The following is a 23,584-nucleotide window of genomic DNA, read 5'->3' on the forward strand; positions in this document are numbered from 1 at the left end:
GTATCCAGGGGAGGGGGGTAGGGGCTTCCTGAAATGTTTTTCAGACTCTTAAAAATTAGCAAAAATAACTATAAAAATTTTTGGGTGTTTTTTTTGTACCCCCTTCCCCGAAAAATCCTTTTGTGAACTACACCCCCCCCCCCCAAAAAAAAAAATCTGAATATGGTCCTAATTGGAAGTAAAAATTAAACCAATTATATGGATTCTGAATCAAGTACCCCCTCCCCTCCCTACCAACCTCGTGATCAAACTACAACCAATTTAACCTATCTAGAAATAATACGAATATTATTATAAAAAACACTAATTCATATTTTCCTTTCGATTATTTTTGCTTCTTTTTCATTCAGAAAATTAAAATCACTGTATTATTTTATTTGTAATTATTATGTTCTTATTTTTTAATGATTCCATTTCTGTTCTGTTTACAGATGTAGAGGGTGTATTATGTCCACTTTCGAAAGTTTTAAAAACAAGAAAATCTAATTTTGAACTGATAGTTTTTAGAGAGTAAAATAATCTTATATAGGCCATTAGGCCCTACCAGGAAAACAAATTTGACCTGAGCAAGTTGTAAAACAGCAAATATAGAACATTTTTGCAATTTTGTCATCAACTAGGCTCACCTAATTTCATGACGACAAGGCTCTGGTGTCTGTAGTGTAAAATAAGAAGTTTCAAAGGTATTGCATATATGTTAAGGCAGACCACAGTAGGAAATGCAATACACCCCTGTTTTTCGCGTTTTATTTTTCTTATACTAACAACAGGAAAAAATATCTGCTAAAACTTAAAAGCAAAGTTCAAATTTAAAAGATCAACAGTTTTAAATTTAATTAATGAATTATATATTTTTTCTAAATTATTGGGGCCACCACACCTCCCCCCCCCCAAAAAAAAGACGCCTATGCTAATATTTAAATATTCCAAAAAATTCTACCTGTAAAAAAAACGCCTTACAGCTTATTGAGCTCTGAAGTTAAGTCAGCAAACAATTGAAGTTAAGTCAGGTTGTATGAAAATCGGCAAAATGTCGATTGTCTATCGACTCTGTAATGCTAAATATAACGTAGTTTTGGCAAATATTTTAAATAGTTCACACGGTGAGCACACAGGTACAATTTCGGACGAGAAATGCTATATTCTTCATTTTGGCGGTTGTCCTACTGTCACTAATTTACGGGTAGTTTTGATGGTATTTCAAAAATACACTGAAGTTGGTTAATTTTAACTTCAACAATTATTTATATATCAACATGAATTTACATATATCAACAAGAATTTATGTTAAAGATCATCTTAAAATTTGTCAATCCACAGCAGGCTCCTGACTATTGAGTACATACCTACAGAGCTGGAATTTTTAAGATAAGATGGATGGTAAATGGATGAAGAAATATATTGTAGCAAAATGATGGCATTAGAAAAGATGGCATGAGTTTAACTTTATAAGTGTAATTCATAATTATGTTTTTATGGGTATTTAGAATAATTTAAATAATTTAAATGGGAAATTTTAGGAAGGTTTTTGTTCTCTTTCACAGCTTTAGCTTTTGTTTTCATGCAGTAAAAAGGACTGTGGGAAAACGTTTTACAAGTTAAAAAGAAACAGAAATGAAAAACCTTGCCTAATTGTTAAGAGTATTGATGCGTAAGATAATGTAAGACCAAGTTTTTTTTTTTTAATTTACATACCTATTGAAATATCCATATAGAAAACTCCTATTCTTTCATAATGCGCAACTTACCGATGATAATTTTATTACTTTTAAAAAAGGTATATTAAATCAAACAAATGTAGTACAATCACATTTCATCAATAAGACACAAAAGTTCAACTTATAAAGGCACAATAATGTGAACTTCATCTACTATATACACGACTTTATAGCATAACCAAATATAAAAAGAGAAAAAATGAATATGAAACTAGATTTTTTACAGCAGTTCACTTTATATGAAAATCACAACTAATGAATAATGCTTATGACGGAGTTAAGCGGCAATTATTTCAGACTAGCATATAAAACGATGGAGAAAAAACTTCGTTTTCGTAAAATTTATGCATCTCTAAAATGGATAGAAAACATGATTTCATGCTACTACGGTATCTTGAATAAGAGTTATGCATAAAAGAGAGAAAAAAACACTTGTTTCTTGCAGACACAAATAAGTGAAACTTCCTAAGAAGTTTCTTGTATTCTCAGCAGAGGATTCAAACTCTTATCATACTACCATCAACATACAAAAGTGTATCTCATAAGGAATCATGAACTTTTCGAGGCTCGTAGCTCGAAAATGATAAAGTACTGAAAGAGCTATGACTAGCTTAAACTTTTGAACAACTGAATAAATACAAACTGAATATGGCATGACTAATTGCACGGATAACGCAAAAAATCACAAGCGTCAACAGCCAAACAACTACAACAATTTTACAAGATTGATTTTTTTGCCCCTCTCTACCAGTTGTGCCAACAGGGAGAGGGCATTCCCCCACCCACTTAATTTTTATACCCCTCCCCCTCCCTATAAAATTATCCCAATAAATTTATAGGAATAAAATTATCTATCTATACCAATGCCCCTTTTGTATTTTCATTAACAAAATACGATTTTTGGTATTTTCATTGGAGAGAATCGAAATAAATCACCCATCCCCCGTCACATTTTCGTGAATTGGCACCACTACTCTCTGCTTTTTACGGTTGGGAGATTAGACGGGAAAATTTGGTTAAATGTTAGGTTAAAAGTATTTGCTCTGAATTTAGTTTAGACAATACAAAAACTGGAGAGTAATAAGGGGAACTTGAGCCCAAGATCTCAAGGACACTAGACATTGATTTAAACACTATACGACTGATATTTAGCTCTATGTCCAGTGTGTCAAATACAGCCCACTAAAGATCTGTATATGTTCGACCAGGTAAGTTCAAACCAATAAACACGAACTGTTGGTTAAAAATCCAGATAATAGTTTGGGCATTTTCGATATTCGAAATTTATTAATGTAAGTGCTCAAGAAGCTTCAGGAAAAAACTGACTTAAGTAAACTTAAGTCATGCATACTTCACACAGTAACTTAAGTTATACAACCTCCAAATTTAGATCCTTTGCAAAACATTCCTGATTACTGCTTGAACACTCTACAGGCATGGACCTAGAGTCGCGTCTTTCTTTTTTTTCGAGGAGGGGGGGGGTAACTGGAAGGCTGAGAAAGAAATACAAATTTTTAACTAATAATATTAATAACGCTACGTTTTATGTTACAGACAAGTCATTCATGATAATGAATAATATTAAAAAAAAAAACTATAAAAAAGCAATGTTCAAGGTGATTTTCTTTTGGAGGAGGGGGAAGGTCACTCCTACCGTCTTTCTTGGATCCGTGTCAGATACTGTGCGTGTAAAATAGTGCATACGATGTGTAAAACAAGTTTCAGTTATGACCTGCTTGGTACCAAATTTCAAATTTCACCTTATAAAAAAAAAAGAAATTATATTTAATTTATTGCCGATAAATTTTAATATCAATTTATTGTCGTAATAGCTATTTTGCTGCTGTTACATATTTACTAATAGTCCAGTTTTACCCAAGGGTTACTTATTTGCTCGGAAAAATTTGAGAGAAAGGTATATTAACTGAATCACAGCTTACTTTATCATATTAGAGGAATTATAACCTACAAACTAATAAGAGGAAAAGGGAGCAGGAGGACAGGCAAAGGCAAACCAGATGTATATATACTTGCTTGTCTAGCTTGGGTCCATTTCTTTTAGTTAACTTAAATTTTGTGATATATATTTGTTTGAAAATACGCCTTTTTTCGAAATGTAAAAGGCTACATTTTCTAGATATTACACCACTACAAGGGCAAATCCTGTATTTTATTCGGGCAGGGGGGGGGGGGGTACAAAAAACTTTAAAAAGCACACAAAGATTTGTTTTATGCATTTTATTACGTTTTTTCGAGTCGGGCCAAAATTGGGGGGGGGGGCAAGCCCAGTAACCTCCCTTGCCCTGGATACGGCCTTGATACATTAGTTTGAAAACCTAAGTTTTTCAGGGTTTTTTTTTCTCGTTCAATCCTGGTCAACTTGTACCTGGTACTTCAAATACAATATCCCTATTTAATGGTGATTATATAAGACATGCTAAAATTCAATAATTAGTTTAAATCATAAAAGCAGACTCCAAATTTGCATGGTTTTTTGTATTAAGTGTATTTCCTCAAAGTTCCTCTTGACGCTTACAGTTTTGTACAACATGATCCTATATTGTTTTAGACATATTTTGACGAATCCAAAAGGTACTGGCTTAGGCAAAAACTTTACTATCTCGATTCATAGGCATCGCGCATATGTTTATATTACCGTCAATATCCAAAATCTTGTTAATGTCGACATTCACTGGTGAATGTTCGAAATTCCTTTCCTCTGCTTGGACTCAATTAGCTTTGCGAGTCAGCTTTTTTAGTCTTAGGCAAGCTAACCTGACCTAACCAAACCTAATCTAATCTAACCTAACCTGTCATCATCAAACCTTGCATTAAATTGAAAACTTTGGCCGGCAACGCTGACTAAATCCAAGGAGAAAAAAAGATATTTTGGACATTCACCGGTGAATGTCGACATTCGCCAAATTGCGGACATTCCCAGTAACATATACATAAAAGAAGAAGAATAAAGAGCCAGCAACATGAGTAGTCATTTAGGTAGAAAATTCGGGGGCTCAGGAGCCATCCGAAATGTGCAAAACTGGGTGAGTTCAAACCCAATAGACATCATTGATGTGCAATTGATTTAATAAAACACAAGGGTTAGCCATTTTTTTTTTCGCAGAAATCACGCATTTTCTTAAAATCATCCTCTAATTTTCCCACGATGGCCCCTCTATTGTTTTTTTACGATTACGAACCCAAATCCAAGGAAATTCCTGCACCCTGCTCTATACAATGTCTAGCACCCCTTTAGAAATACGAAGCTTAGCTGAATCACCAAGCAAAACCTTCTACCATACTTTCCACCTAATGTATTCTAATTACTCTATAACACAACACTAACTAGACTCAAGACTAGCTATCACTCAACTGAATCAATCAACGAAAGAAACACTTATGAAGAAGAGAGAACTACAACAGCTAATACAATTAAAGAAAACAAGTCTAGGGCTAGATCTAAAGGACTATTTTATATCTGATCATCTTCCTCTACGTTGGGTCACTCCAAAAAGGAGAAGTCAGATTTTACAACACTGACCTTAATTTAGGCATGTTTGGCGGTACATAGAATCGAGTCTTGATCCGTGAGCCTTGAAGGCTCAATGAAGGCCTTTTAAGTTTTATTGAGATAAGAGGCTATTGGACGCCATGCTTACCGAAATATAATCGAACGACACTATTCAACGAAAAGAAAAGCTTCAGCTTCGATGATGTTTTTCAAACAAAGCTTACAGACAGGAACGAGAAATAAAAATCTTAAAAGTTCAGCCTATTCAGTATCAAAATAAAAGTACAATAACGAAGAAGAAAAAAAACTTAAGCTATACATTAAAGTTTCAACTTGCATCAGCAGTAAAGTAAAGCATGTGGGTATAAGTAACTAGTGGATGATTAGAGCTGGATCGCTCTTCAGACTTTTCATCAGACGTTTGTTTTATTACAATTAAAATCTTCTCCCAGTGCTTCAGCACCTTCAGATAAAGTTTGTTCTCTTTCTGTAAGCAATTGTTTATGATTTTCGTGTTTCTTTATATGTTGCAAGTAATTTGCATAATACTTGACACTATAGTCACAATCAGTGCACTTGTACTTCTGCTGGGAACCATGGAGTTGAATATGAACTTTGTACTGATCAAGTTTATCAAAAGCTGAAGGACACTTGGGACATTTATACCGTCTTTCCTTAGTTTTTCCATTTTTCTTACAAGTAGGGTAGATATACCAGGGATTACCTTTAAGCCATGGATCTTTAGTCCCCTCTAAGGCCCCAAATGAAGACGGCGTGTTACATCTGCCATCAATAATTTCATTATGACCAGATAAATGTTTACGCAGGTCTAAACCCGAAATAGGAAAGTGTTTTTGTTGTTTTACATCTGACAACTCTTTTCTTAAAGCGGATAATTCTGATATCACAGAATCTGATTTTTTATTGCTAAGTAAGCGGATTACAGAAGGCTCTTCAACCCTATCATCGTCTTCTATTGAATTCTTTACAAGTTGCCACCAGTATTTCTCTAGCTCAGTAACAGAGGAAGGTCCATCACTAGTTTTGTTTTCCTCACTTTCTGGATCTAAGGAAACATCATTTACTTGGCTAGGACTAGGTCCATTTGCTATAACAGCTTCACAAATACGATCTTGCTGGACTGAGGAAAAAACTTGTGGCTCAACAAATGCATGAATACGCGTGGACGAATAACTATGTAGCTCTGTATGTATTAAATGACTGAAAACGTCACTGCACGTTAAATTGCAAATGCTGCACTTGAATTTCGAATCGTCACTTATGAAATGCTGTGCTTCATGATTCTCAATAATTTCGAGCTCTGACTCGACAAATGGACAATGACGACATTTAAACAGCTTAAAAAACCTTGAGTCCTTGGACACCCAGACTAGAGGGATTTCAGAAAGCTGTGATGTCACAGAATCAGAAAGAATTGGCAACGATAGTGGGTCAATGTCAATATCGTATGCCTCACCGATGTCATCTTTTTGATGGCTATCAAAACTATCTGCGTTTCCATAGCTATTTTCTGACTCCTGACATTGCAGTACATTTATTTGAGGTGGATTATCTGGTTTGTCCGATAATTCAGGATTCATCTGAATGTTTTCTTGTTTACGAATCTGAAAAAAAGATGGAAACTTTAATTAGATTAAATATCTTGGGAAAAAATAACTGTACCAAGGCCCAATATAAGAAAAAACACATGGGAACTCCAGCCGATGAAACACAAAAGTAAGTTTTTAAACCGCTATGGCCATACTAGGTTTTTCCTGGCAAAATGTCATTTTTCTGCATACAGCAAAACTTCTTCAACCTCATTGTTTTACTTCAATGATACATATGACGGCATAAAAATCGTTCAATTCAGTCAAAAACACATGCATAGAAAAAAAAAAGTAGGAAATAAAAGATTAAATAAAAACATAAGAGTAAGCGCACCTCGTCAATTGCCGAATAATGCAATTTAGACGAAATAGCCAAGTCATTAATCAAACGTATTCTATCCACAGGAAATTTAAACCCTCTCGCTTTTGTCGGTGTCAAATCTTACACATGCAACAAAATCCCTGATGTATTTGCTTGACAATAGGGTAAGAGACACAAGAAACAAAGGGTCAAGCTATAAAACCATCCCTCAACTCACTTAATTTTACAGATGGAGAAAAGTCGTTATTATATTTAGAATTCACTACAAGCAATGGAGTATTTCAACACTGAAATGAAACTATAAAAAACAAACCCGAGTTCATACCCTCAGGAATGGCTCATTTTAGGATATATTTTACACAGTAACAATATTATCCTGCAACAAACAACTCATCTGAGCTCAAAACGATCATTAGTCCTCGTAACTGCACTCTCTCCTCCTCTACTCAATTCGGATCTTCACTCTTTACTTCTTCTTATGAGCTTCCAAATTCTTTCAGTCCTTTTTTATGATCTGTTTCAAGCCCGTTCTAGTAAGTCCTGATTTTCGTTTGGTTCCAGCTGAATTGCCAAAAAGCACAATTGTTGACTAATTGTTATCCATAAGTATTACCCAAGCACCTAAGCTTTTTTTTCCTCGTAGTCCTGGATAGAGGGATCGAACCGCTTTTTCCGTAGACTTTACTGTTTGAAACATAGTCTGTGTCATCATGTGGCAGTTGAAAAAACAATAAATCAAGCCAAGCTGTTTTTTCTCCCCTGTAGAGAATCCGAATGCGCAAGATAAAAAGACAAAAGTTTTCCTAGAGATTTGAGTAAAGACACAATGAGAGCTATGAAACTTATTACAAGGTACCTTTCCGCTGTGGCGCAGCTAAGGGGTGGACTCCCCCCAAAGTTGCAAGACGTCGGAATGCATAGCCAACGCCTTGGAATTTCAGGCGTCTTTGGCGTTAATTTAGCTTATTTGTCCACATTTGTCAGCAAACTGGACAATTTTGTCACCATAATCTTTATATCCCCCCTCAAAACTCAAAATCTTGGCTTCGCCCTGCCTTTCTGAAACAGAAATCTGTTTCATGATTGACTACATTATTTCTGATGGGCGTTTTCCTCTATAATAGTCAACTAAAATCATACTCTATTGCGTCCACTAACATAATTGGTTTGTCTTCCATTAATTTTATTTTCAACAATTTATAATTGCAACCATGGTTGCGGCATTTAGCACAACCTAGTATAGGTAGGACGATCTCTAGTCCATTGCAACCGAAAATTCAAAAACGTGCTTTTAAAAAAAAAAAACTTCAAGTGAGGAAGAATCACCTTTTGAAGGTAATTTAGAAATGGTAAATATGATATAGATTAATCTTGATGTTGAAATTTATTATTACTACTACTACCAACAACTCACTGCAGCATCAAGCCGCCTGAGGCTAAAACAGCTGCACTCGCTCCTTCTCCTCCATCCCAATCAGTTTAAAGCCTCCCTCTTTATACCATCCAAGAAGATCCCATTTCCCTCAGATCATTCCTTGTGACATCCTCCTGTCCCATTCGTGGACGACCTGCTGTTGGTTTGGTCTTAGACGGTTGGCAGACAAGAACAATCCGCAGAACGTGTCCCAGCCATCTCATCCTTTCTCTCACTATAGTCACAGAAAGCGGTATTGAACCATATTTTTCATGCAGCTTATTGTTTGAGATGCGGTCAGTCAGTCTGGTACCCAAAACAATCCGTAGTCAATTTATCAGGCAAACATATAGCACGTCCTCCTCCGTTTCTTGGAGCACCCGCGCTCCAGAACTATACTTAACCCCTGTAGCTTCCAAATTCTAATCTTCGTTCGCAGACTTATCTTCGTAATCTTCCAATTTTTTTTCACATGTGTAAAAACACCCTTGGCCTTGGCTACAGTCATTAACAAGAAAGGAATACCTGATCCAGTTTTGCTTTGACAACGTTTCGATTGTCATCACAAAACTGCCGACAGCAACTGCTTACAGTTTCATGATTGGCTAATTTGCTTTTTTGCTTCTTTTTCATCACTTCTTGGACAAATAGAAACTCACAGAATGATTAATATACAAATCTATAAGTACCGAATTCGGGATAGTGCTAACAGTCTACTGTGCTGCGTTCTTTTTACCACAGCAGCTGCTCGAGCAGTCCCATTCTTTTTACCATAGCAGTTTTTCGAGCAGTCCAATACTGACCAAGTCTTTAAGCTACTGAAAAACCTGGGTTTGCTGTTACCTGTATGGCATACAGTTTCAGGCATCTTTAAAGTAGATATCCGGACCTGTAGTTCTTTTTCCCACAATTTACTTTCCCCTTTCATGATTTCAAACCCCCAGGTCAAATATTTGGATTTTCCCCTACCGAGTCTTATAAAATAGAATAACACTAACTTAGCAATCAGCAACCGAAAAACACTTTTTTGTTTCAACATTATGTTGAAAAATTTTCTCAAGGACCACTTGGGCAGTTTTGGCGTTTCCAGAAATTTTAACCGACGTTCAAATGTTTTTTTTCTTGTGCATGTGTTCTGAATAGCTCATACGTGTCTCTGGGGTATCAAATCGTGTGAAAAGTGATGCGCCGACTCCTGAGGTAATAGTTTAGTGGCGAATTGCTGGTAAGTGGCTGTGCTAGTGTTACGTGAATGACACGTTGTTTTTTTTTTTTTTTAAATACGATTTTATAGCCGTAGAGCTTCTTTTTCCATCTTACTCGTTAAACTTAATTGACTAAGTGGCTTCACCTCCTCACCCTCCGCGACGCCTAAAGATAATTCTTAATAGTATTATATTAATAGAATCCTTAATAGTAGTGTCATTGTTAGCTTTTTAGTCAACTAAAAATCCGTTTGTCAAATAAAACGTAAAAAGTTAACTAATAATTACAAATAAAACGGCAAAATCTACTTATATGTCTTATGAGTTAACTAGTAAAGTAAATCGAACGAGGCTCTTGTAAAGGGTGGTGATGTCATTATTACTATTGGGCCGCAGTGCAAAATGTAAGGTATCGAAGTAGAAATGCTACTTCGCAGTTTTCAAATTTGTTGGCAGATTTTATCTGAAAATGCCATTTTTACATATAAAAATAATATTTGCTCAAAGAAAGGCTGTCAGAACACAAGTTATTCTGCTTAAAGTGTCGGTAGCTTCTGGAAGTCCATTGAATTATGCTACTGGCAGGCAGCAGCTTTGGAACTTTTCTTTACCTGACTTCCCCTCCCTAACACTCAAGCATATAACCCAAATTACATATTTCCCATGAGCTTTTCTGGATATTTATTCTGTCACAGCTGGTTCAGTTTACAAGTGCATGGTTTTATGCTAGAATGATGGTAACAACCTTATTTAAATTCAGTAGTTTTCAAAAGATTTTTAAATTGTTTTTTTAATTTGGTCGTGATGACCAGAGACTTCTGTATTGTCTGACTTCAAAAAATAAAATTATTATCAAATGGTAAGTATTTAATTGCACTTGCTGATTAAGTGAAACACTAAAGAATTACGCTTAGGTTAGATCTCTCAAAACTGGTTTCACAGTATACAAAGACAAGGGACGGGTGATAGAATGCATTGGACTTATAAAATTTGGGCTACATATTTGCACATTGCGGGGGGGGAGGGGGTCATGCAAAAAGTGGGGTAGCGTAGTAGCAATGCTACTTGGCAGTTTTCTCGACCTAGTGAAATTTTTTGGCTGATTTTGTCTGAAAATACCAGGGCTTTGACTAATCCCCGAATTTTTGGGAATTTTTCAATAAATCTGTCTTCTCGAAAAAAAATCGGTTCCCCAAAAATTCCTTTTCGTTCAGGGTTGCCACCCCTAGTGATTTTTCACTAGTGACAATCTACCCTTAATGACTATCACTTTTAATAAACATGACACAATTTTTTCACTACTTTCCAAAGTTTTTGTCTCAATTATTTATTATATAAAAAAAAAACAGAAGTAGATCATTGAATTACTTACCTTTCTTCTTATGCTAGTAAAGGCATAATGTTTAGGTTCTAGATGTTTAACTAAAAAACCACTTAACAATTGGAAAAAAAAAACACTGAAATGAAACGTTACATTTACTTTATACTTGGATTTTTTTTTCTAGTTAACAAAATTCCCAGATACCTCGCTATTCTTCTGTAATATTTAGTGGCCATATACCTAGAAAGAATCGTTTTCTGATTTCAAACTGTCTAAATACTTTACCCCCCCCCCCCTTTATGTGCAAATATATAGCCCAAATTATATATATGCCATATATTCTGTTTCTTGTCTCTCGCTAAGCTGAAAAAACTAACAAAGAAACCGGTTTGTTCTCAAGTTTTACACAGCATAAACTTGAATGAGTGGCGCATAATATACAAGTGCCAAAACTCTTTCCCCCAAAAGAAATTAAAAATATTAAACTCAAATAAAATTCTCAAATTTGGAAAGCGTTATTTTCCACAGGGGGTATTTTCCGGAGAGGGGTATTTTCCACAGGGTGGTATTTTCCATGGGGGTATTTTCCGTGGGGGGGGGGGGGTTAGTCGCCTGGGGTGTAAACACCGGCCACCTAATGTTCATAAGACTATTCATCAATGATTCATCAGCGATTACTATTATACACTATTATAATGAAATAGAAAATATACTATTTCATCAATGATTCTCTTGTGACAGAAATAGGGACCATAGGGACTTGTTTTAGGGGCCATTTTGGGGACTTCTGGAATCTTAGGGACTTTTAGGCACTTAGGGACCTTTTCACGACTTCTGCGTTAAGGATCTTTAAGCCGATCAAAAAATACTCTAATATTTGAGAAAATAATTATTATAGCAAAAAAAGAAAGAAAGAAAACACAGCATAATACTCGTATTATTGATTGATCTATTGAGAGACGTTCAGCAGGTAGGTTCGTAATGTTAATCAAGGTACGACCTAATCTCACACCCTATAGCTGCCTCTACGACGATGATTGCAGCTCATATCCCGATAGAGGTACAGAGCAGATCGAAATAAAAACTGAATTTGCTCAGGCTATATGATTCTGGCTGATTATCTGACTGAACTCTGATTCAAGAAGCACACAAATTCGAAACTACCTTTGCCCAATCTGAATGATTCTTGGATTAAGCCTCTGCTTTCCATGTGGCGCTTAAACATACGGTAAGTCCTAAAATTTTCTGTTATCACCCAGGAACTAGCTTTACAAACACCAAGTGCAGATTTTGAAGCTAAATCGAAACCAACTAATTTGTTAGTTTTGTTAAATTTTAAAATAGTTAAAAATCTGGTAATAGTTGTTAGTCTGGGATACTAGTTCCTTCTTACGTGACTAAATATTCTTAGACGACTTCGTGTTGGTAAGTCAAAAGAGCCTCACCGCGCTTTTTTGCTGATCCACTGTCGGTGTTGCGAGACTGATTGTCAATTCACCGTTGGGTTTAACTCCATGTAGAATATGATGCTGGTTCAAGTCCCTGGAACAAAACAAAATTTATTAAGAAACGTTCTCATGTGTGCTTAGCTAGACATCAATATCTAGGCACGGTCACTTTAGACTCATCAGGGCTGCCCACAAAAGAAGAAGCAAGTTATAATTTGCCAAGAATAATTATGTCAAAACGTTAATATCTTGCTTAGTATGTATGTGCTATATATACATAGCATATATAGGCATATGCTGCAAAGATATTAGGCGAATAGTAACAAAATTATTACTTCCACGAAGAAGGCTGTCAAAAAAAAATCTTCAGTCCCAGAGTAAAAGCATGGAAATAAAAAGAAAAAAGGATATATTTAAATCAAAATCAAAAGACAATAAAATTGTCATAAAACAATAACAAAATAAGCAACAAAGAGGCACTGTGTCTTTCAGCAACTAATGCTTTCAGTAGCTAAAAAATTACCTCGAACTTTGTTTTTGTGGCACGTCGCCCCTAGACAGGCCTGGATTCCCCTGCGAGACGGTCCTAGGATAAACATTCTCAGTGGTCCCATTTCTTCTGTTTTAATTTGGTATAATATCAAATATGTTTAAAAAAAGATAAGACCCCCCTTGGAGATGGAGGGGAGATAGGAGATATTAGAGGATTTGTCCTTGGGCGGAGAGGGGTATACATAACTAAAGTGCTAATTATTTTCGATGTTTCTCAGTCAGTGATACTATGGACAAATGACAAGCAGTGGGGGGGGGGGACTAGAGATATGATATTAGACATATGTTTAAACACCATCATACACCGCAGGCAGACGGCTTATTAACAAGTTTTTAATGGAAGGTAGAAACTGTCGAAGATGATGGGTATTTAAATTTCAACAATACTAGTGATTACTGAAGTGAAACACACGTAAACAAATTAAATAAACAAATCCAAAGAATGCTCTTTCCCTCATCTAAAAGTTGATTAAGTCGCTAATTACAAACGTAATGAATTAGTTTTATAGAACTTTCACATTGTCACGTAAAACCTTACGTTGAATTCCCTATGTTAAGTTGTGTTTCTTGAATTTCGGTGATCTTTTAATATTATTACGCTCATATGGCTTTAACACAATAAACAATAATCTCTTACGGTTATTAATTAAAAAAAACTTTTTTCCACAAAATAAGTTTTTCCAAGAAAAGTAAAGAACTCCATTAAACAAAAAATGAGCAAAAATAAAATAATCTACCAAGCTCGAAACTACCACAATCAGCATCGATAAATAAATGAAACCCAAAACGAGCAAAATCGAAGAGACTTTCCGTGTTTTGAGCAAGGAGTATGGTAACATAGGTATTTCTTTCAATCCCCAGAAGAGTGAAGTTTTCGTATTTAATAGCCGCGTTAAAGATAGTGTACCAGTTGATGATATTTTCGGAATTTATACGATTAAGTCTTCGTCTAAGATTATGTACCTCGGCCTTCCAATTTGTAGCGATCTTAAAGAAACCCACGATTGCCTTGTTTCATTGTTCGCTGTAAAGACACCCAGAGCTTATGGAATTCTCGTTTCAATGAAGTGCCACTTTAACCGTTTCCTACTTGCAAGGGTGAATAATGCTTTTGTTTTGCCACATGTGCTAACCCTATCTCCGTTTTGGAAAATATTTACTTCGTCTGATCGCCGCAATATTCGGTCTATTTTCTACAGATATGGCAAGTATCTGCTTCGTCTTCCAGTTTGGATGATTAATTCGAATATATCTCTGAAGTATGGTATAGCCGACCCGCTTATAGCTGTACTGAATCGCCGTGTTCGATTTGCAAAGGCGTTTGAACCAAGCCTCTCTTCATTATATGTTGCAATAACTTAAATTTGTCTTTTTTGTTTGTCGTAGGAATGTTCTTAATCTTGTTTTTCTGTAGTTGAGTTTTCTTCGGATATTTTGTTGTTATTTGATGTTACTTTTTTTTTTTCTTTTACTCCATTTACAACATTTTGTATGTTTAATAATGGGTAATAAAATAATAACAATAATAATAATAAAACGAACAGAAATTACAATAAATAATCGAGTCAAACTCAAAACGAGCAGAAATTAACATAAGTTGGGCGCAAAACCCCTATGCCTTTCCAAGGCCAGAACAAAATTTGCACTTTACTAAAAAAAATACAAATGAATGTGCATTGTCAGTTTAATATACATATAATGATATTTAGTAATCAAAATGTTAAAATTATTTGACTTATTAAAGTTATAAAAGTAAAAACATTTGTATTTTTTTCAGCAAAGTGCAAATTTTGTTCTGGCCTTGGCAAGGCATAGGGGTTTTGCGCCCAATGTTAATTTCTGCTCGTTTTGAGTTTGACTCGGTTATTTATTTTAATTTCTGTTCGTTTTGGGTTTCATTTATTTATCGATGCTGATTTGTGGTAGTTTCGAGCTTTGTAGATTATTTCGTTTTATTTTTGTTCATTTTTTGTTTAATGCAGTTCTTTACTTTTCTTTGAAAAACTAATTTTGTGGAAAAAGTTTTTTAATTAATTTCTGTTCATTTTATATTGACATAGTCTTTTCAGGGAAAAAGAAAATGATACGTTAAATCTTTTCGTTTTTTAATAATTTATAGTTCGGCTTACTATTTGTATGCTGGAGAAAAATTTTCAGCAATTTTTAAAAACATACACCATTTTAAAAATCTGGACACAAATGGTTCTGTTTAACTTAGTTTCATACCTCCTCTAGTTGACCTGAAATGGAAAACTTGATACCATTCGCAAAAAAATTTTGTTTACTTTCTTTGATAGCTTGGATATACTTACGCTATTTTGATTTGGTTAAATTTCAAAAGCAGAAGTAGCCTCGAAAGTTTGAACATAATACCCTAAGTCGTTCTTGGGCTACTGCTGAGATGTCTTATTGGGAATTAGCATTATCACCGTGCATTTTGATTTGATCTTGAGGCAACATTTAGTTTATAAACATAATGGGCAAATGGGAGGGTGGGAGTGGAGGGGGGATTAGTAGCCCTCTAATCACTTTCGACTATTAAAAAGGGCATCAGCCCTTTCTATTTTCCATCGAATGAACCTCTTTCGAAGTTCCAACGACAACTCCTTCGATACGAAGTGCCCTGGTCTAAACAACAACAACAACAAAAAATATTACTAATCACTTTCGACTATTAAAAAGGGCACTAGCCCTTTGAATTTCAAATCGAATGAGCCCTTTTCTGAAGTTTCTGCGACAACGTCTTCTAGAAAAACGTTATATGCCCCCAGGGCAAAACTTAAAACCCTTGCCCTGAGGGCTTTGGCGGAGTATACTCCTCAAAAACATATTTACTATCTGTAAATCAACTACGCTGAACAAAATGGCTATCTCCAAATTTTTATTGGATGTGTATGGGGGAATGCTGGGGGTGGGGGGGCTAGTGGCCCTCCAATCACTTTCGACTATTAAAAAGCGCACAAGTCCGTTGAATTTCCAATCGAATGAGCTTTTTTTTGAAGTTACTACGACAACGCCTTCTATAAAAACATTATATGCCCCCTGGGCATAACATAAAACCTTTGCCCTGAGGGTTGTAGGGGAGTGTCCTCCTCAAAAACATATTTTCTATCTGGAAATAAACCACGCTGAACAAAATGGCTATCTCAAAATTTTGATTGGATGTGTTTGGGTGAATGATGGACGTGGGGGGGGGGGGCTAGTTGCCCTCCAATCACTTTCAACTATAAAAAGGGCACTAGCCCTTTGAGTTTCCAATCAAATGAGTTTCTTATGAAGTTTCTATGACAACGCCTTCTATAAAAACCTTATATACCCCATTATATAACTTAAAACCCTTGCCCTGAGGGTTGTTGGGGAGTGTCCTCCTCAAAAACGTATTTTCTATCTGGAAATTAACTATGCCGAACAAAATGGCTATCTCAAAATTTTAAGTGGATGCGTTTGGGAGAATGATGGGCGTCGGGGAGGGGCTAGTTCCCCTCCAATCACTTTTGACTATGAAGAAGGGAACTAGCCCTCTGAATTTCAAATTGAATGAGCCTGTTTTGAAGTTTCTACGACAACACCTTCTATAAAAACGTTATATACCACCAGGGCATAAATTAAAAGCCTTGCCCTGAGGGTTGTGGGGGAGTGTCCTCCTCAAAAACATACTTTCTATCTGGAAATCAACTACGCTGAACAAAATGGCTATCTCAAAATTTTGATTGGATGTGTTTGGGGGAACGATGGGCGGGGGGGAGGGCATAGTTGCCCTCCAATCACTTTCGACTATTAAAAAGGACACTAGCCACTCCAATTTTCAATCGAGTGAACCCTTTTTGAAGTTTCTCCGATGACTCCTTCGATACGAAGTGCCCTTGCCCTGAGGGCTGTGGTGGAGCATACTCCTCAAAAACATATTTTCTATCTGTAAATCAACTACGCTGAACAAAATGGCTATCTCAAAATTTTGATTGGATGTATTTGGGGGAATCATGGGCGTGGGAGGGGGGGGGGCTAGTTGCCCACCAATCACTTTTCGACTATTAAAAAGGGTACTAGCCCTTTGAATTTCCAATCGAATGAGCCTGTTTTGAAGTTTCTACGACAACACCTTCTATAAAACCTTATATCCCCCATGGCATAACTTAAAACCGTTGCTCTGAGGGTTGTGGGGGAGTGTCTTCCTCAAAAACATATTTTCCATCTGGAAATCAACTCGCTGAACAAAATGGCTATCTCAAAATTTTGATTGGATGTGTTTGGGGGAATGATGGGCGTGGGGGGAATAGTTGCCCTCCAATCACTTTCGACTATTAAAAAGGACACTAGCCACTCCAATTTCCAATCGAGTGAACCCTTTTCGAAGTTTCTACGATGACTCCTTCGATACGAAGTACCCGGGTATGGAGAAAAAAAAACCCAGAAAACAACACATTGTGCCCACATCGTTCTTTACTTAGGCAGCGCTAGCGCACTGCCTATGAAAAGGTGGGCGTGAGAGGGGGGTTAGTTACCGTCCAATCACTTTCAACTATTAAAATGGGCACTAGCCCTTTGAATTTCCAATCAAATGAGCCCCTTATGAAGTTTCTATGACAACGCCTTCTATAAAAACCTTATCTACCCCATGAAATAACTTAAAACCCTTGCCCTGAGGTTTGTTGTGGAGTGTCCTCCTCAAAAACATATTTTCTATCTGGAAATCAACTACGCTGAACAAAATGCTATCTCAAAATTTTAATTGGATGTGTTCGGGAGAATTATGGGCGTGGGGGAGGGGCTAGTTCCCCTCCAATCACTTCCGAATATTAAGAAGGGAACAAGCCCTTTGAATTTCCAATCGAAATTCAGCGCTAGCGCACTGCCTATGAAAAGGTGGGCGTGAGAGGAGGGTTATTTACCGTCCAATCACTTTCAACTATTAAAATGGGCACTAGCCCTTTGAATTTCCAATCAAATGAGCCTTCTTTGAAGTGTCTATGACAACGCCTTCTATAAAAACCCTATATGCCCCCAGGCCATAACTTAAAACCCTTGCCCAGAGGGTTGTGGGGGAGTGTCCTCCTCAAAAACATATTTTCAATCTGGAAAACAACTATGCTGAACAAAATTGCTATCTCACAATTTTGATTGGATGTGTTTGGGGGAATAATGGGCGTGGGGGGGGGGGCTAGATGCCCTTCAATCACTTTCGACTATTAAAAAGGGCAGTAGCCCTTTGAATTTCTCATCGAATGAGCCTTTCTTGAAGTTTCTACGACAATGCCTTCAATAAAAACCTTATATGCCCCCAGGGCATAACTTAAAACCCTTGCCCTGAGGGTTGTAGGGGAGTGTCCTCCTCAAAAACATATTTTCTATCTAGAAATCAACTACGCTGAACAAAATGGCTATATCAAAATTTTTGATTTGTTGTGGTTGGGGGACTGAGGGGCGCGGGGGTGGGGGCGAGGGGCCCTCCAATCACTTTCGACTATTAAAACGGGCACTAGCCCTTTGAATTTCCAATCGAATGAGCCTTTTTTGAAGTTTCTACGACAACGCCTTCTATAAAAACCTTATATGCCCCCAGGGCATAACTTAAAACCCTTGCCCCGATGGTTGTGGTGGAGTGTCCTCCTCAAAAACATATTTTCTATCTGGAAATCAACTACGGTTAGCAAAATGGCTATCTCAAAATTTTAATGGATCGGTTTGGGGAAAATATGGGCGTGGGGGGCTTGTTGTCGTCTAAACTCATTTAAATATTAAAAGTGGTATTAACCCTTCGAATTTCCAATCAAATGAGCATGTTTTGAACTTTCTTCGACAACACCTTGTTTACAAACCTTATATGCCCCCAGGGCATAACTTAAAACCCTTGCCCCGAGGGTTGTGGGGGAGTGTCCTCCTAAAAAAACATATTTTCTATCTGGAAATCAACTACGCTGAACAAAATAGCAATCTAAAAATTTTGATTGGATGTGTTTCGGGGAATGATGGGCGTGTGGGTGGGGGGGGCTAGTTGCCCTCCAATCACTTTCGACTATTAAAAAGGACACTAGCCACTCCAATTTTCAATCGAATGAGCCCTTTTTGAAGTTTCTACGACAACTCCTTCGATACGAAGTGCCCGGGTGAAGAAAAAACACATTGTGCCCACATCGTTCTTTACTTAGGCAGCGCTAGCGCGCTGCCTATGATACAGGCAATTTTTTGATACGGTGTGGAAGCTGTGGAACTTTGAAGATTTTCGCAGCTCTGAGGACAAAATTTTGATGCTTTCTACAGTGTATGAGAATCAAAATGAAAAAGGAAAAGATTCCACTCGATTAAACGCCTATTTTCGCTCCAGAAATCTTGTCTTTCTTTGGACAGATCAACCTGCTGTGCAAAATGGTGTTGCAGGATAAATTTTCGGTAGCTAGCCTGGTCCCTTCTTGCTTAAAATAAATTAAGGCTTGGATTGGTTTCCGAGGTACCTGCATAACTATTTCAACAATTAGTTAAATCATAAATAAAACCTAGACGAATCTTTACAATAGCCTGTAACCAACTGAATTGCAACCTTCTTCAAGAACTATAATGAAAACAATTAAAGAAGATTTTCTCGTAAGATTCAGAAGACCTAATTGTGTTTTAGGTAAAGAGGACATAAGGATACAGTGACCGGACAAAAACGGATATCACTACTAAATGTATAAAAATTCTATTCTACAGGCTTCTTTTAGTGCCAATCTAGGATTATAATTATAAATTCACTATCACTATAGAGGTAAATTATGTAAAAAACAAAAAAAAACTCAGCTCCGGAGAAGCCCTTGAAAATAAAAGCACATAGTTTTCTCAGACTAAATTATGAAAAGGTTTAAACATGGTGTTTCACTACAAAATAATTGGTGATGAAGCCTTTAGGCTAAGATAAATTCTAATGAGAGCCTATTCTGACAAAACACTACATTCTAAGCAAAGAATATTTAACTACAGCATAAACTCAGCTAGGAGAACAATAAAATGGTTTTGGGCTTCTAGTCAAGAGGTTTCACATATACAGAACCGAGATAGTTGGTCAACGAGAAACAAAATTGTCAAATTGGCATAACAAAAATTTGACTAAACAATTGCCTTGTTATCTCAAGGGAGACAAATCCTGAAGGCAGATTTTTAGTAACATGTGCTATCCTGCAGAACATCAACCAGGAAAATCGTAACCAGAGCTTAAGACCATCGTTTTGTACCTTTTTTTCATAGGCAGCGCAATAGCCCTGCCTAAGTAAAGAGTGATGTGGGTACGATGTATTATTATTATTTTTTTTTTTTTTTAGGGCACTTCGTATCGAAAAACTTGTCGTAGAAACTTCGAAAAGGGTACATTTGATTCGAATTTGAAACGGCTAATGTCCTTTTTAACAGTCGAAAGGGATTGGAAGACAACCCCCCCCCCCTCCCACGCCCACCATTTCCCCAAACGCAATCAATCAAAATTTTGAGATAGCCATTTTGTTCAACGTAATTTAAAGGTCCAGCTATTATGTCTTTGAGATTGTTAACCCCCCACAACCCTCAGGGCAAGGGTTATAAGTTATGCCCAGGGGGCATATAAGGTATATACAGAAAGAGTTATCGTAAAAACTTTGGAATGGGCTCATTGGATTGGGAATCAGATGTTCTAGTTCCCTTTTTAAGATTGAGAGTGATCAGAGATACCCCCCCCCATGCCTCGTATTTTCCGAAATGCATCTGATAGAAATTTTGAGATGGCCATTTGTTGTCTTAGAAACTTCGAAAAGAGCTCATTTGATTGGAAATTGAAAGGGCTAGTGCCCTTTCAGTCGAAATTGATTGGAGGGCAACTAGCCCCCCTTCCACGCCCATCCAATCCAAATTTTTATATAGCCATTTTGTTCAACGTAATTGAAAGGTCCAAAAATTATGTCTTAGAGGATGAAAACCTCTCCAGAGCCCTCGGGGCAAGGGTTGTAAATTATGCCCTGGGGGCATCTAAGATGTATAATGAAAGGGTGATTGTACTAACTTCGGAGGAGGCTCATTGGATTGGTAATCAGAAGTTCTAGTGCCCTTTTTAAGATTCAAAGTGATCAGAGGGTGGATACATACGAAGTTAATAGTATGAAAGGGTGATTGTATTAACTTCGGAGGAGGCTCATTGGATTGGTAATCAGAAGTTCTAGTGCCCTTTTTAAGATTCAAAGTGATCAGAGGGTGGATACATACGAAGTTAATAGTATGAAAGGGTGATTGTATAAACTTCGGAGGGGTCTCATTGGATTGGTAATCAGAAGCTATATTGCCCTTTTTAAGATTCAAAGTAATCAGAGGGTGGATACCCCCCCCCTCACAGCTCGTATTTTCCCGAGATGCACCTGATAGAAATTTTGAGATAGCATTTGTTGTCGTAAAAAACTTCGACAAGAGCTCATTTGATTGGAAATTGAAAGAGGCAGTGCCCGCTTTAATAGTCGAAAATGATTGGAGGGCAACTAACCCCCCTCCCAAGCCCACCATTTCCCTAAACACTCCAATAAAAAACTTTGAAATAGCCATTTTGTTCAACGTAATTGAAAGGTCTGGAAATTATGTCTTTGAGGATAGCAACCCCCAAAGCCCTCAGGGCAAGGGTTGTAAGTTATGCACTAAGGTATATATAAATAGTATGATCGTATAACCTTTGGAGGGGGCAAATTTGGCTGGTAATCAGAAGTTCTAGTGCTCTTTTTAATATTCAGAGTGATCGGAGGTTGGATACCCCCTCCCTCCACACCTTGTATTTTCGGGAAATGCATCTGATTTTAATTTTGAGATAACCATTCGTTGTCGTAAAAACTTCGAAAACAGCTCATTCGATTAGAAATTGAAAGAGCCAGAGCCCTTTTTAATAGTCAAAAGTGATTGGAGGAAAACTAACCCCCCTCCCACGCCCATCATTTCCCCAAACACATCCAATAAAAATCTTGAAATACCCTTTTGTTCAACGTAATTGAAAGGTCCATAAAATACGTCTTTAACGATGGCAACCCCCCCCCCCCCCTATGCACTGGGGGCATATAAGGTATATTAGAATGGGTGATACTATAAACTTAGAAAGGGCACATTGAACTGGTAATCAGAAGTTCTAGTGCCCTTTTAAGACTCAGAGCGATCGGAGGGGGGATCCCCTCTCCCCCCTCCCCCCCACACACACCTCATATTCTCCTGAAATGCATCTGATAGAAACCAACAAAGAGAAAAATCTAAAAAAAAAACAAACAAACGAGACTGTGGCCAGTGGAGAGAAAAGAAAACAACAAAAACAACGCGGATATTTCGCCTGTATACAAACAAGGCGTCTTCAGCACGAAAGAAACACAAGAATAACAAGATAAAAAAAAACAAAAAAAAAAAAGATAAAACTCAAAACCAATAAAACCACCACCAAAAAAAAAACAAACAAAAATGTACAATTGGCGCAAACTGATCCACGTAGGGAAAAGATGCTAATATAGAGTTACTTCAGTGATGACACCAGAGTAACTGAGGAAAAACAAAAAAACTGTAAATTACTTTAATTGTTCTGTTGCGAAATAATCCCTGTGTTACCTATTACTGAAGCAAATCGTTTTGGTCGAACAGGTAAAATAGTCCCCTGGTGATTACTTAAAATCTTAACTCCCTTATTGACTGTGGATTCACTTTTTAGAAGGTTATCATAAATTGAGTCAATATTTAAATTACCTGTGTCCCTATTTATGGAAAGGTTAGCAAACATATGTGTTTTAATTTCTATGGCTTCTCTCGCCCAATGGGTGTAACCCTTATCATTAGAAATAGCTAAGGCTTCATCAAATTTTAGAAAATGATCTGGTTGAAGCCAAATATGCTCTGCTAAAGCTGAAACGAAAGTTTCTGGAGGCTTGCCTAATTGTAGGGTTTTTTCTATTGAATTTCGGTGTTCAATAAACCTTTCAACAAATTGTTGGTGAGCCCTACCAATATAGAACTTCCCACAAGAACACGGAATTTTATACACCCCACTTACTAAAATTCCCCGGGTTAAATCCTTACCAGAACTAAAAAAACTACCCATTGGCCTCAACGATTGGAAATATGTATCAATACCAAATTTACGTAGAACCCGTGAAAGTTTCTCACCCAAACCAGGTACATATGGTAATGAAATGAAGCTTTTTGATACAACTAAATCTACAGACTGAGACAACCCAATAACCCTACTATCATGTTTAACCTGTCTATTTTCATTTATTTTATCAATGAACTTAATTGGATAACTATTACAAAACAAAATATCCCTCAAGTATAACAATTCCGAATCCAGAAATTCCTGGGAACAAATTCTAAAGGCTCTATCCACTAGTGAAATTACAACCCCCCCTTTTCACCGACATAGGGTGGCAAATTTCATGCATCTGATCACCCCCCTTTTCATGCATCTGATAGAAATTTTGAGATGGCCATTTGTTGTCGTAGGAACTTCGATAAACAGCTCATTCGATTGGAA

At 36.8% G+C, this 23,584-nt stretch overlaps 1 protein-coding gene across 3 annotated transcripts in view; it reads right to left on the bottom strand.

Moving 5' to 3' along the window:
• Positions 1-4,583: 4,583 nt before the first annotated feature.
• LOC148944301 (uncharacterized) overlaps positions 4,584-23,584 on the bottom strand; it is a 149,441-nt gene continuing 130,440 nt past the window's right edge. For all 3 annotated transcript variants that reach the window (XM_089099777.1, XM_089099778.1, XM_089099779.1), the window contains 2 exons: positions 12,547-12,643; positions 4,584-6,854 (listed from right to left, as the gene is read on the bottom strand). In XM_089099777.1, coding sequence (XP_088955903.1) covers positions 5,643-6,854; positions 12,547-12,643 — 1,309 coding nt within the window. In that variant the 3' untranslated portion in view covers positions 4,584-5,642. The remainder of the gene's footprint in view (positions 6,855-12,546; positions 12,644-23,584) is intronic.

Source organism: Artemia sp. Qi Xiang Cuo, chromosome 14 (genome assembly GCF_049724085.1).
Source record: "Artemia sp. Qi Xiang Cuo chromosome 14, ASM4972408v1, whole genome shotgun sequence".
Lineage (NCBI taxonomy): Eukaryota > Metazoa > Arthropoda > Branchiopoda > Anostraca > Artemiidae > Artemia > Artemia sp. Qi Xiang Cuo.